The sequence below is a fragment of the Oenanthe melanoleuca genome, chromosome 1A, assembly GCF_029582105.1.
Source record: "Oenanthe melanoleuca isolate GR-GAL-2019-014 chromosome 1A, OMel1.0, whole genome shotgun sequence".
Lineage (NCBI taxonomy): Eukaryota > Metazoa > Chordata > Aves > Passeriformes > Muscicapidae > Oenanthe > Oenanthe melanoleuca.
Window position 1 is genome coordinate 32,551,683 of NC_079334.1, and position 16,026 is coordinate 32,567,708.

The 16,026-nt window shown below is 35.3% G+C and overlaps 1 protein-coding gene across 3 annotated transcripts in view; it reads left to right on the forward strand.

Moving 5' to 3' along the window:
* The window catches only part of PPFIA2 (PTPRF interacting protein alpha 2), a 270,133-nt gene that overhangs the window by 146,592 nt on the left and 107,515 nt on the right, over positions 1–16,026 (forward strand). For all 3 annotated transcript variants that reach the window (XM_056481941.1, XM_056481942.1, XM_056481943.1), the window contains one exon: positions 13,604–13,705. In XM_056481941.1, coding sequence (XP_056337916.1) covers positions 13,604–13,705 — 102 coding nt within the window. The remainder of the gene's footprint in view (positions 1–13,603; positions 13,706–16,026) is intronic.

Sequence of the window (16,026 nt, forward strand, 5' to 3'; positions counted from 1 at the left end):
AACGTCTCAGGATTAGTCTGCCTCTGTCTAAATTTCTGATTTCAGAGTAGTATTAATGTAATTCTGAAAACTGGGTAGTAAGAAATCATAAGAAATTTTACATAAAGTAATTAGTGTCTCCATTTTTAAATACTGATTGGAAATGTATCTTTGAAGAAATAGCCTTATTTCATCTCTTCTGTCCTCTCCATGACCACATTCTCCAAGTGAGGATCAAAACCAATTTTTTAATTTTGCCATGGTTTATGTATTCAGCTAACACTGCACTGGAGGAATAGATAGATCAGTTTTGAAGAACTGAATTAGTTAAGATACTTCAAAGTATGGATACCAACTTAGATTTAGATGTAGAGCATGTGCTGGGAGGCTGCTTTCCTCTCATAAGTCCTTGATATCTTCTTGTCATGAGATCATTCTGTGCTTCCCCTTGAAGGGCATGATCCCTGCTAGGGAGAGGGGGAAGGGAAGCAAAAATGTGACAAGATATATAAGCATAGAAGCAGAACTGTTTCCACTTTGCAAAATTATCAAAGAAATAAAAATAGCTTGTGCACATTGCCAAAAATCTTACTGGGTTGAAAAAGTGAGAGAAGTAGCTCTAAAATGGTCTAATATTTCTGTTGAATTATGTAAGTAATTTAGTATTGATCTTATATATATTTCAGTCATTTTCATTGGATGAAAATTTGGCCCTGAGTCTTTTTGACCCGCTATTTTGATAGACCAAAATAATTAGAAAATTAATTAAATGTTATTAGCTTAAGCTTACACTGGGCTAATTCTTCTTGCAGTCTTACAAAAGGAGTTTCACATTTCCTTTTATTTTCAGAAGGACTTTTGACATTTTTTTCTAGAAAATATTGTTACCCAAGCTTTATTAGGAACTGTAACCTTGGAAATAGTTTTCTTCTAAAAATATCCTCCAATTTCATGATGCATTTGAGTTTGTTCCATAAACAATGTCTTTGATATTTCTCTTAGAGCAAATCAAGATAGATGGAGAACTAACCACTGCAACTCAATTTATTTTAAAATATTAGGTAAACATCAGTATTTCTCTTGGAAAGGAAGAAGTTTTAATTGATAACTGTATTTGAAAAGATGCAGTTTTTCAATATGTATTTTTTGCTATTAGATCCAGTTGATCAATATGAGAATTACCTGCCCAGTTGTTTCAGAGAACAAGATTTTGTCATAAATTACGTAGCTGTAGCTGGAAAGTCTGCCACCAGTCTGTGCAGTCACCTGGTAATCTTCTCTCATTTTTCTTTTTTCACATATCTGTTTTAACTCAGAAACCAAATCCAAATGAAATCGGTAAAAGCAGATGAAGGGTAACATTCAGAATAAGAGGTCAGAATCTGTTTAGTATTTCTGAACTGAGATTTAAGATGTGATCTCTGTGACATAGTCTGTCAGTCTGGTCTCATGACCTCCTGCACAAAATTAGTGTAGCATCTCTGTCAATTTTCCTGTTCTGACATCCCTTTGAGGACAAAACCAAGCTGTTACAGTGGTAGAGTTTGAAGATCTCAATTAAATCCAGCTCCAGGACCAGCTGTGACATACACCTAGGGGTGGTTTCATCATTCAATAGATTTAGTTATTTCTGCTAAGAAAATATGCCTTAAGTGGTAAGGAGACAGGTTTTCAGGACCTATATTGTGGCATAATTCCTTTTTAGTAACTGTGGATGTGTGACCTGTGTCTGTGTTTTTTAGCTATCCAAAATACTCCAAAGGTATCCCTGAATGAGTGTGATTCTCTCCTCTTCGTGGCCTTGCCTTGAAGTATTCTATTCCCATATGACAAAAAATGTGATATTTTTGTGGTTATTCATTTATTAGTATGTCTGAGGAACAGGAAAGGTTTACACAGAGTTCTTTGGAAAATTACATTTTTGTGAAGAACTGGCCTCTAGCAAACTGTGCTTTCATTCTTCACTCTGGAGAGGAAATTAAGGATGGGGTCTTCTTTATACTACTCCTGTCACAGCTCATATTACCACACACTCTCCAGCTGTAAACAGAGCAGATGAAGTGTTCTGATTGTATAAATGAACTTGTTTGGCCTGAGCAAAAGCATTTGCCCAAGATCAGGACGAGGAAGGCACAGTAAGGGGTGATGCTATGGCAGAAAACTTGGGGGTTCCTAGCACAGAGAGGGAGTCTGGGACTGGAAGCCCCTGCAGACATCTTGAATCTTAAATATCAACCAGATGGTACAACAGCCGTCAGCAGAGTAGGTTTTTTCATTCTGCCACTAGTAAGGACAGCTCCTGCTGCAACTTACGAATGACTGCCTGTCACTGTTTTATTTTAGTTTTATTCCCATTGGTTTCAGTTACTCGTCATATCTCTGCCATTATTTTGTTTGATTGCTTTCCTGCTTGCAGTTCAATGCAGTTTTTGGAGCTGCTTCATTTTGCTGGAAAGAAGACCTTACTGTTACTCAGAAGAAGGAGGAGTGCATTTCCTGTGTTTATAGTCACAATGTTATTTTGAAATAAAGATAAGCATGGTCCTTGGTGGTCCAAAACTCTGTAAAGGAGGTGGCAGCAATCAAAGCAGTGAAGGAGAGCACACAGCACAGAATACAGACCCAGCACTCTAGATGCTGCTGTGTGAAAGTGTAACATTCAGCTCTCCACAGGGATTGCTATTTGTTTGTCAACCCAGGTGGCTGTGATGTCTGCCTTTTCCCATTCCAGTTGATTTACCAGGAAAATTGATTATGCATTATGTAGCTGAACCCAATTATCTGTCATGTTGTCTCTGCCTTGTCCCTCTCAATTTACTGCTTCTTTCTTTATACTTAGTTTGTAACTTCCTGTGGAAAGAAAACATCTTTTTGTGCTTTAACACAGTAGGATGAAATACTAGGCCTTGTGGTAGGGTTTATACTGCAAATGTATAAAAATTGCTTAAAACAAAATATTTTTTTTTCTTTACATGAAGTGTTACAGCTTAAGAACTGAAGGGAAAGTGTTATTATTTTCACTGGGATCAGCTAAAGACAATGCTCAGTATATTTGGCCTCAATGAGAAAGTGTTTCCAAGTATTGTATTTCTGATGGCAAAACTTTCCAAAGCTCTGTAGGCATGGGATAATATATTTGGGTTTATTAATATTTTAAAACTACATGGAAGTACCAACTTTCTGTGTCAAGTTTTGATAATTTCATTTTTTTCCCTTCAAAAGAAGTTTACTAGTGGACTTCTAAGGCTGACTGACTTTTGAAAGGGACATTTTAAGTCATTGCACTGGGCATTTCTGGCTGTTGAGAGCAAATGCATAGGTTGAAGTCAGCTTAAACCTGTTTCTCTCTTCCAAGCCACTTTTGCTGTTTGCTCAGTATTTATAATTGTTGGGTTGAGCCACATATACAGCTCCCCCATGCTGATCTGTCTGGCTTAGGAAAATAAGGCATTCTGTTATTTTAGGGAAGTCCATGTACATAGCAAGTTGACCCTCAACTGACACAGACATTTATCTGCAATAAAAGCCACCCCCTGGTCCCCTTGATGTTGAGGTGAATTCCTACATGATACTTGTGGCTACTTCCAGAATTTTTTTTGAGCTTCATAGGTTTATCATCCTTGTCTGTTTTCTCAGAGCTTTATTTCATGGTAGAGGTTCATTGAACAATCACAAAGAATTGGCAATATTGCAAAGGACAGCAAATATTCTTGGAAGAACTAAGTCATGTTAAGCAATTTGTATGTGCATTTATCCCTTTTTCCTTAACAAGTCCAGTTAAACACATTCAGATAATAAAGATGAAGTTTCTAAAATGCATGGCTTTAGTCAAGTCTTCTGGAATACAGAAGTCTTAATGTGGAAATTTCATCAACAGATAAAACAAAATTATGATGCTGCACAGATACAGGAGAAGAAGGCATCAGTCAGATGAATGATTCTCTCCATTACTTCATTAGTTCTCTGATAGTCAAAACAAAGTTTTAATTTTAAATGTTTTGAAGAGATGTCCATGAAGTACTGTTCACTTATTACAGAGAAGGTCTTCTGGGAATAATTTAAAAGAAATTTAATTAACTTTTAATTTTTATTAAAAAATTAGGATATGTGTAAGTTCCTAGGCATAGTATTATCTGAAGATCTAGTGAACATTGAATGCACATTTGTTCATACAGTTTTGCATAAGCTATGCACTAACAGACAAAATTCTTAAAATCTCTGCATAATTTGAAAATCAAGTTGAATAGCACCCCAAGGCAAAAGAGAAAATAAAACTTTGTGCAAAGCTCAACATGATCATGATTGGCAAAGATGTTTTCAAGTATTTTATTTCTACTGTTACTTATGTGTTTATATAAAGTGAAAAAATGGATACCTTTTTTTATACCCTCTGTATTTACAAAATTTCCTCATTCAGTTCTCATGCCTGAGAAAGTGGGGTTTTTTGAGCTGAGAAAGTGTTTTAATGTGATTGCAATGCTTTTTTTAATTTAAGTACATGTAATACATTGCTTTCTTAGGGCATAAGACATATATATTTCACTTTAAATAAAAGTTATTTTCTTGTAACACTGGTAATAAAATCTTAAATAATAAAGGCTGAAAATGGAAGTTTTAGACAAGAACAGCTTTACAGAATATTGAAAACCAATTGATTCAGAAAAGATGAGAAGGAAAAAAGGTGCTGCAAGGTTATCTTCAGTTCTATAATGTGAACTGATTTTCTTGCATGCCAGTGCTAAAATAGGTGACCACTTGCATAAATATCTTTGGGACTTTTAGTAATATGATAGTTACATGCTAAATATAGCAGAGGCAGCAAGCTTTTTGGCACATCAAGTCAGATTTCCAGTTCATCAAGCAGGTCAGGAGACTACATGGTTCTCTGTCCAAATTTATGGAGACATTCATTACCTTCCCAAACTGGTTCAGCACCCAGGGAAGGATTTTTTCCTGGCAGATTACCCACAGACAGCTTACAGACAAACTGTGAGACAGCTGTGGTACATGAGAGAGCTGAAGCTGGGCTGAGCTGTAGGTGCATGGCTCCAACTGAGACAGTGTTTTATGGGCATCTAGGATGTAGGATGTAGGTGTTGGGTGGTAACCAGACTCTCTGGAGAATTCTCCAGAGACTTCTTTGCTTCTTATTCATGGGGTTTTTTCATTTCTTCTTGTCACAGCCCTTGTCAAACAATATAAATTTACAAATGCTAAGCTAGGTGTCTGAAACAGATATATCCCACATATTTTGTATGCTAAATACATTCTAGACAACTATCTTTTTGTGATGGCACAGATTTTAGGGCTTCAGATCAAGAAAATTATGTCTCTAAATCAAAGTTTGTGAAGTACAGCATGATTGCTGTAATTAGAAGTTTTCTTCACTACACTTAACTAAGTCCCACTGTTTTTTGGGTTGTTTTTTTTTCACTGGTGCAAAAGGGCATACATTCCCTAGAGAATGGAGAACTAGTGAGGTGTTATTTTCTGCAGGATTTATGTCACTATTATATTCTAAGTCTAGCTTTTTATGAGATTTAAACATATCTGGTGAGAGTATTTAATGGTCTGTATGTGTGCATTTGTGATTTTGCATGAATTTCACTAAAATACTACCTTAGAAAGATAAGTTTTATTTTCTGTCCCCTTCATGTGACTCCATCATATCTTGTGGTGGTAGCTGTGATCCTAAACAGAGCTTTCCTGAGCAGAAGAGCTCAAAGTTGTCCTGAACATTATCATGTGTATTTATTTAGTTATCAGTAGAAACAATGCAGTAAAAGGGACAGATGTAACATTGAATTGATAGTAATGTGATAGGATAATGAACTTCAAAGGGAAACAGGAGCTCTGCAGAGCCTCAAAGGTACCTAGGGTTGTTTGAAGTGTAACTTTTGTTTAGAGCGCTAGACCTGGATCAGCAAATATGATTTCCTTTTCAAAGTGACAGTCACACTTCAAACAAGCCTAACTGTTTCTGAAGTATGTGTGTGAAGATTAGGCAGCAATTTCCCCTGGCACTGTCTGTTAGTAAATATTTTAAATAGAACTTTAAAAAATAAATAAATCTCTGTGTTTGTCAGTTTCTGATTTTTTCCTTTTTATGAAGAAACATGGATAGTGCTAGGTGGAGTCATCTAAATTATTTGAGAAATGAAAAAACTTACTTGTAGTTCATATATTGTGTAATGTTTATGTGAGGTGATCATACACCTACGTGGGTAGGTCTGGCAAATCACACAACAAGACTCATGGATGTGCATGCATTTGTCATCAGAACAGATAATTCACCACTTCATGCAAGTCATGGACTGCTCCCAATTTTGGGGTGCTGTTGTTCTGGAAATCATGATGTTCTCCTGCATGGCACAGACACTGTCAGTGCCTGAAGGACTAGATAACAAGATGTGGACCAAGATGTATGAATTGCCTGGGCTCTGAGCAGAATCTGCCTCTGGACCGCCTGCCTGTCCAGTGGGCAGCTAAAGAATGTATTCGAGGCTGTATTTTGATGTAAATATCCTGTTTATTGAACACCACCACTGGAATCCTACAGAGCTCTCGATTAGCAGTATTTTATGTGTTGAACTATTGCTTTGTTATGATCTGATTAAGAGGTACCTCTGCTCAAATTAAAGTGCAAATAAGATCATGTGCCAAAATCAATAATATGGTTTTTACTAAACAGCAAATGTAAGTGAGGGAGATAGAAATAGGAGGGGGAGAAGGGGAGAGCAGAGTGACAATGAAAAAACTTCAAGGAGTTTTATATCAACTACCTTGTAGTCTTAAAAAAAAAAATAGATGCCAGCATCAAAATGTTAACATAATTTTAATATCTTTTATTATTCCTTTATTCCCAGTAAAGGCATGTAGGTTAATAAGATCTTGTTGCTTATGCAATTTCTAGTACAGAATACACCATTCCTTAATTTGGTTTTCTTGGCATCTGTAACTACATTGTATATTTTTCCTCAGGACAAAGTCTATGTCAGTAATTACCAATTCATCATATTTCCTGATGGAGAACATCTGTGACTAATTATCTTGTTTTCACTACTGAAGTTTTTAAATTTTATTGCAGTAGTATAGACAAAATGAAAGACTGCTGTTAAAATATTCAGTATATGAAACAAGGTTCAGTGTATATCCCTAGCGAAATTGTGATTCCTTTATGAGATACATATTTGTAATTTGTAAAAATCTTTCTCTGAAAAGAAAATTTAAAAAAAATGAAAGCTCCAAATTTTTAACTTGATTTTTTTTTTTTTTTTTGTTAGAATCTAGTATGATTAATATTCTGAAGTTTGGACTTTATTCAGAATAATTAAGCATGTTTTCACTTTCTTCATCCTCTTCTTTTCCTGTAATTTTACACTTAGTAAATAATGAAAAAATTGGAAACTGGAAAAGAGTTTTTAAAGTATTAAATTATTTAATATTAATTATTTGGTGTAAATTCTGAAATGATAAAAAGTATGATTTTACTGTGGCAGGAAGGCTGGGTTCTGAATAAGAACAGGGGACTTGTTGACCTATTAATAATAACTGAATGTGTGATCATGGATAAAATTTACCCAGAGACAATGCTGAGAAAGCAGAGAAGGAGACAAGTGTCAGGACTGTTACACAAAATGAGAGAGAAGAAAAGGTCATGCTGTATTTTGTCAAGTTTGCCTGGAAGAAAACAACAAGTTGCTCTAGGGAGAAGCAAAATGAAGCCAGGAAAGCAAAGAGTTTGGAAAGTGAGTCAGGGATGCTAAAAAACAACTAGACTAGGAATCTGGAATTGGCACCAAAAAAAGCTGCACATTCCTTATACAGCATTGTGATAAAAGACCTATTCTGTTAACTGGTAAGGATGTGTTGCTTCTCATAGTCACCCTTCATATATCCTCTCTGTCAGGATTTATTTTAGGTTATTTCTTAGGGCCATGTACTGACCTCAATCTGCCTTAAAATAAGGGTTGTTGTATGTGTGCACTGATGTGCTGCAGCCATTGTACAGTCTGAAAAGCACTTCAATAATTTGCATATTGTCCAGGCTTGTTCTTTTTATAACTTTGTGCTTGTTTTAAATTTGGGGGAAAAAAAAGTAGGATGGTAAGCATAAAGCATAAAATCAGACTGTGCTGGCAGTGGGAGGTTGTAGTCTGGTTGTAGTCTTGTATTTCAATGCAGCAATTTATTTTGTGTTTATGCTACTGCTATGTGACCATTTCACATCTGTAATAATTAAATATCTGGAAAAATATATAATTAATTAATAGGAATTAAATTAATCCCATTTTCCATAAATTATTTTAAAAATTAGTCATTGTCTGTGATTTTAGATTACAATTTGCTCTTTTTATTTCTCGATAGATGAAAAATTTTGCAACTTTGGAGGAGTAAGTTGTCATTGGTTTTTATGCAGTAAAATATTTAATCAATCAAGGCATTTTGGTATAAATATATTTTATGCTAAAGGACATCACTTGAAAATTATGATATGCTGTAGTTTGCAACCTGGCTATATCTGCAAACCATTTATGCATGTTGAGAAAAATTTAATATGAATATCTGTAAAACAAAGACCTTAATTATTAAATGGATAAAAGTTGATTATATAATTCCCCTTATTATATAGCTGACTCTCTTCCATACTGCAGTGGTTTTATTTAAAGAAATAATCACTACAGGCACAACCAATGACACTTTCATCCTGCTTTTGGAAAGTGTGCTGCCATAATGTTGCACATGAGTAATACTTATACAAAAAAAAGTCCAGTGTGTACAGTAAAACACTCTGAACACACACTGTAAGCCAGACTGGAGTTTCATCTTACACTGTATATAAGCTGATGAGCTTTTTAAAAGTCACACACCTGAATTACAGGTTCAGCTTTGTTATGTTTACAGATGTTTATATGAGTGTTTTATCCCTTCCCTATCCAGTACTAGTATGACAGATGTTTAATTTGCTTATTTGCTCTGTGCCTCAGTGTTCCCATCAGTCAAGAGCAAAGCACTAACGACAAAATTAGTGTTATTTGAACCTAGTTTAGAATCAAGGAATATTTGTTATGACTTCTCTGTAGCAAGAAGATAAATAGTGAATTATTTCAGAATTATTTTTCATTTTGTCATGATAATAAGAATCAACAAGGATGAAGTCTGTGTTCTGCCAAAATTGCTAAAATAAATCCTTGGTCATTTAAAAGGCATGGAGAATTTCCAAGAACATTTCCAGTGACAGAATTATAAGAAAAGAAAGAAGATACCTTTTTTTCTCCCCTCCACACACAAATGAATTGAATGAAAACTTAATATGTAAAAGGTTAAAACTCTGAGGGAATTGTAGTAGATAGTGGTTTCCTGTGTTAAATTAATTACATCTAAATTTGTAGGGAAGCAAATTGGTTGACATAGCTTGTGTATATAGATGTAAAATAGAAATTATAAATCTCTACCATTCTTTCTCCATGCAGAGTTCACTCACTAATTCCTGAAATGAACTGTGGTTCAATGATAGAAAATCCAGAGGAGGAGGTTTTAAGTTGAATCTCCTCAGTGTCTCCAAAACTGAATTTTATGTGTTTTTAATATAGTTTTTGCTATTACTGACACAAAATTTCAGTATTTATTTCAGTATTTTTTGTGGGGATGCTCAGAGACTGTTTTTTCATTTCAGCTCAATTGGGCTGGATCATATTCTGAACCATTGAGCATCAGACATACGAGATCTTACAATTTCTGTGGCATACCCTCAACTTGCAGACTGTTTGTATTATGTGTAGTCATAAAAAATAAACCTTGCAGGCCTTTCCTGGGAACAACAAACAATAAAAACAGGATTTCTTGAGCCAGCCCCTAGAGACAGACATTTAGTGGTAAGAGAGCTGTAGTATGCCTCCTCTGCCCAGTCCTGTTCCAGCACATCTGGCAGCACTGCCAACCTTCCTGTCCTGATGGCATCCTACTCAGGCACCCTCCAGGCTCTGCTCCAACTGTATTTCAGCTGCTTCTCCAGGGAAGTCCTTGAATTTTGTTTATTGGTAACTCCCAGTGGTCCTTTTAGTAGCTAAAAACTTCTGTTGAATTGGTTTTCAAGGCTTAATTTCATAGGCCAAGTGTTAAGTGAAACAGACAAGCAGCAGTTAAGACAGATTATGTTTATTCAGATGGGAAAAATAATGCTCTTTCTCAGATAATTTATCTTGAAAAAAATTGCAAACATCTTGATCATGGTATAGTATAAAACCAGTGCAATCACCTGAATTGTTTTCATAGTTTCAATTCACTTCAGTTCTTAATTAGCTTTACTGCCAGCTTCTATATGAGCTTTAGGAGTGCAGTTGTGCCTGTCAGCTCCTATTAGTTATGCAACAAATATTATCTTCAGGGCTCCCAAAGTATGACTGACTGTCGTGGTCACCGACCATGCAAGATTTCTGCTGCAAACAGTGATTCCAGATGACAGTGTTCCCTTGATCCCTGTATAGATATATGAGGGAATTGCATGAGCAGAGGTCATTATCATCACATGTCACTTATTACATAACTGGGTGTTATGTTAAAACAAAAACATGCTTTGCTTAGCATAGAACCTGTGGGAAAAAGAAATGTTTCCTGGAGCACTGGTCACAGGGATATCTTGGACAAATAGGTTATTTTAAAAATAAGTTTTACATACAGTTTTGGAACTATTATTTTCAAGTTGTGAGGTGTTATCTTAGTTATTAATTTATGAAAACAGATGTGACAGAAATAATAATTTGTAAAGATCTAGGGAAAACTCCATTTACTTGGAGACTTTCCCTGTAAAATGCTTATGATACAAACACAAGGAATAAAGCCCTTTTTCTGTCATCATTCAGCTCAGAGAATTCCAAACTCTTCATGAATGAGCAGTCTCTAGTAGCTCAGATGAATTTGGCCACTTGAGCTCTAGAGATATGAAGAGGTGACTGCTTGTTGTAAGTGCTTGCACTGCAGATGTGTCAAAAGCACAGAGAAATTTCAGAGAGCAGCAGCAGCAATAGAATATTTAATAGGCTTGACAGGACAATGTTGGCCACTCAAATAACAAAGTCTGAAACACTGGACATAGGTAGTCCAGCTAAGGTAGATGTTAAGAGATTTTATAAATATAAAGTGAAAATATTTGGAGGCTGAAACAACATTATGTTAGGTATGTATGGGACTCTCTGGGAGCAGAATTTTGAGTAATTATTTGCTTAAAAACAAGGGAAAACTTACACTGATGACTGGACAAAATTACCCTAAGAATAAAATCCATGCTTCTCAGCAAACTAGTAGAACTTCATTCCTTTGTTATTTGAGATTGTATTGACCAAAGCATTAGGGATTGTACTGGAGGCAGGCTTGCTGTGGCACCACAAGGATGTGCAATTTGATAAACATAACTTCTTTTATTTGCAAGGAAAGCAGCAAATGCATGTTAGCAGACTGATTTGCCTTACTGTAGTTCAGAACTCGAACTGTAAGTCACCAGATGACATTTGTCATCCTTTCCACCACCTGTCACCCATCCGGATGCCAAAATGTCTATTTTAATTCCAGCTGAAACAATACCAAGAAATGAGAAAACATAAACAGCAACAACATACTCCACAGATTATTCTGTGAGACTCTGAAAGTGTTATAGACTAACCCATGTGTATGCAAATTAGTAACACGGCTCCACCCAGTAGGGCTGTAGAAAAATAAGTGTTTATGTGTGGTTTTGTGCTTCAAATTCAGATTCAATGTGAGTTGAAATCATTAGCTTTCTATTAACTATGATTTTTCATCCACTATGTAACATTACTTATAAACTTAGGGACAGGAAATCTTTTAAAAAAAAAATTATGAACAGAATAACACTGCTGGACTGGTAGTTTCTGAATCCATCCTGCAGGCAGGATGTTTAATGATACTTTTGAAAGGAAAGGGAGGAGTGTTACAGTGTAAATTTCATTTTCAAAGCTAAGCTAAGGGTTTTAACATCAAAGTATACTGTGTAGTCATAAATGTTCCTGACCAGAAGGATGTAAGAAGCAAGTACTGATTAGAAGGTAGGACACAAAGCATTATTATATGGTTCATGTGATCAATAGCCAGTGTCTAAAATAAAATCCATTGAGGATATCAGAACAACACACTTTTTCTTACCGTGGAGATCTACTATGCTTCCAGTTCCAGCTGCTGAAAAATAAAAAAAAAAAAAAAGCACCCTTAGTTCCATGTTTCAGAATATCACTTGAAATTTATTTGAATAACTTTTATTATATAGTACCATATACTGTTAACTGTTTAAAGACTTTACTAAAACAGAATGGGATTAAGAATCCCCACCAAGGTTCTGTTGAACATCTACTGAGTTCAGATAAAAGCTGCTTTCCACAGCTTGAGGAGAAGCAGCAAACGAAGCTCTTTTGAGATCATCTCTAGCTTTTGTCTTAAATAAGTAGATTTAGTGTTAGCTTCATCCTACTGGCTGAGAAAATAAACCACCTGGACATGTTTTTTTTTCTTGAACTGCTTTCTCTTGGAGTGCAGTTTAACTGCTTGCTTGTGGGCTGGTGGGCTCTTATACACTGACTGTTCTGGTCAAACTAAAATTAACCTAGTATTTAAAAATGTGTATACACCTTTATTAAACAGCAATGATGTTCAAGACTTTTTTTGTCTCAAAACATGATCACAAATCTTAAAGGCTTTTCATCCTTTACCTTACTGTGTTTGTGAAATAGGCAGCATCTTTTTGCTATAAAGAATAATATTAACCACTACAGCTTAGTATATCTTATGCCTTTCAAAATAAACATATATGCAGTTAAACCTTTTCCTTGTTTAAATTAATGACAACTCTATGACTGCTGTTTGTATAGAAAAAAATTTATGTGTATTGCTGAAGAGTTACAGCAAGGGTACATTCGAGACCTTTAATAGAAGTTTTGACAATTAAAAGATGTTTACAATACCTATTAGTTGCATGCACAAAACTTAACATCAGGAACAGCTAAAAATTGTTTTATTTTATCTTGTTAATTCATAGGAAATTCATTACAACTAAAAAAAATATTGTTCTGAGTCATCACAACCTTTCACTGTAATGACTGAATACATTTTAATGGCTAACTTAAATATCAAGTAAGGCATTGTTTTCACAACTCATGTATTACTTTTGTTAATCTGATGTTAGGTAGATTTTGATTAGTGAATACCTTAACTTTTTTCTCACATGCCATATTGCAAAGGCTGCCTTATGGAGTGGCAAGAATGCTCCTAAGTGGGTATGTTGAGTTGAACCTCCTTATGTGTGAAATGTGGTGTCTCTGTTGCTATGAAATTGGCCAGTTCTGTTCTTCTGGTGTGGTTCTGATAGCTTGTGTATGGGAGATGTTGCCATCATTTTTAATCTTCTTTTGTTTCTAAACTTAAATCAGTAGTTACCTTTTATTAGCTAAGTCTAGCCTTGAAATGATTTTGGTAGATGCTGAAGCTTACATATGCTGTTTTAGGTTGTGTTGATGATTTCTAAATATTTTTTAAATGATCAAACTAGAATGTATATGGAGTTGATTATCCTAGTGCTTACATCTTGAATAACTTCATATGTAATTTTATTCTACAGGAATTTGCTGCACTGACAAAAGAATTAAATGCATGCAGGGAACAGCTGCTTGAAAAAGAGGAAGAGATTTCAGAATTAAAAGCTGAAAGAAACAACACAAGAGTAAGTACACAGCAGACCTTTTCTGGATATCATGTGTGTGTAAACTTACAAATAAATTTAGATCTTAATTTCTATGAACAAGAAGACAAAAATCCAGCATTTTCATGAGTGAAGGAGATTCTAAGAAACAGGACATATCTACCATGCTACAGTCCTGAAGGAAATGAGTGTATTAGCCAGATATATTGCAAACAATTACAATTACAGGTGATTTAGATGTAACATGGTAAGGTCATTCATTTTAAATGTCTTTTAAAGCAAGGGACTCATGCTGAGTAGCCTGAACATATCCTCATCTCTTATCAAGGCAAAAGGCAAGGTTACAACAGACAAGTTTTGCCTTGTGCCTTGGATTTGATCTGAATAAGGATGAGATGAAGGCTGCCACACATACCACAAGCAGCCTGTGTTTTAGTCTACATGCAGCCTTGTGACCCTTGAAATAAATGTCATTAGCCATACAGCTGGGTGGGAACAAGATTCCATCCTGAAATGTATCATGTTCTGCTTCAATCAGAATATACTGTTCTTCTGTCTGGGAACAAGAATATGTGATACAGCACCTTCTGATAATTCTCAAATGATGGACAAAATTATTTTCAGAATAAAGTAATTTGCAAGTAAAAATGTCTGGGCAAAGCAGAATTGATCTAGTAACACAAGAGGGTAGCAGAGGAGACTTCTGGTGTTTATGGAAAGGTGTGAGGAAAGAGATGGAGTAGTGCCAGATCAGGTGGGAGTCAGGCTGGTAGTGAGCATACAAAATAGATCTTAGAGGTTGAACACCAAGGATGATTTCTCATATTCATATTCTGTTCTTCTGTGATCTGTGTAACTTTACCAATTTTTCTCTTCTTAATAAACTAATAGCACTTTGGATGCTCAGCTAACATCTCTTCTTTGTCAGCTAATTTGCATTTTAAAGAGAATCTAAAAATATATGTGCCAAAAGACCTGAGAGAGGGCTTTTCTCCCTGCTTTCTTCTTCCAATTATAGCACCAAAGAGTGCCACAGAGTTCAGAAATTCAAGATTAAACAGATGCTTACAAAGAGGCAAAGTTGATCCATCTACCTCTATGCTTTCCTGGATGTTCAGGACATGATCCCATTTAGTACAAATTTCTTAGAGGTGATGGTTGTGGAAAATTTTATGGGAGATATAGGTGAGAGCTACTTTTTCTCCTATTAATTAATTAACTAATTAATTGTGAGGAACATGTAGGAATTGCACTGCATTTACCAGGTTTAGCAAATCATGTCAGCTGAAGAAAAGTCTGAAGACTTTCTGTAGCTGCTTAAATTATCAGTAACTCCTACATGTGTATTATTTTAGTATTTAATTAAAAAATGCTTTATCCATTTCACTCCAACGTCCACTGAACACCAGCTTTAGTGGGTTAAAACTGCAGTGCACCAATACCTAGTGTGGGTCTGATATAAGCAGTGCAGACTAGCAAAAATTCCAAGACAGCTTAGTAGCCAAAGATAGTCACTTGCCAAATATCTGTAAGAGAAAAGGAAGATGACTCAACTGCAAGTCATCTCTCAAGCCAGACAGATCTCTGTCATAGGCAGTTTCTTTGCAGAGCAAGAAGCTTAGAGATCATCCATTCTTATGTTTCTTGTGCTGTGTAAAAGAAAAATTGGCAAGAGGTTTTCCAAGAAAACTAATATCAACAAATGGGAGTTACAATGTTATAATCCTTGCAAGTCCTTGCAGTTAAAATTACTAAATACTAACGGTGTGTTTTCAAAATGAGGAGGAACTAGAGATCAAAATGTTTAGGCTATGAAAAAACATAGGGAGTGCAGGAGATGTTACAGCAAACAAGGGGAAGATAGAGTCCAAATATTAATGGAGAAGGAGAGAGAAAAATTCAGACATGCCTTACCCTGACCTCTAGCATTTTCATTAATAAATTATTACCCCATCATATTTATCTTCTTGCCAGGCTTTAAGCTACCACATACTACAATATATCCCAGAGTTGGCTGAAATAGTCATGCTGTCTTCTATAGGGATAGTACTTTGATAGGAAAAGATGAGCATTTTAGATGCAAAGCTGTTGTTTTCAACACACAGTCTAGATGATGTGCTGGTGATGAGTTTTCCAGCAGCATTCACTGGGAAGGCATTGCCTATAAAGAGGCTTTTTTGCAAACTGAGATTTAAGGTGTTATTAAGCAAAACAGCATGAATATTTTGTAAAAAATAATTGCTTGAAAAATTTTCTGTTAATTTAGCAAGGATTCTAATAAATAATAATATTTGAAGGACCACTGATAACACTTTCACAGTGAGAAAATTAAATGTCTTTTC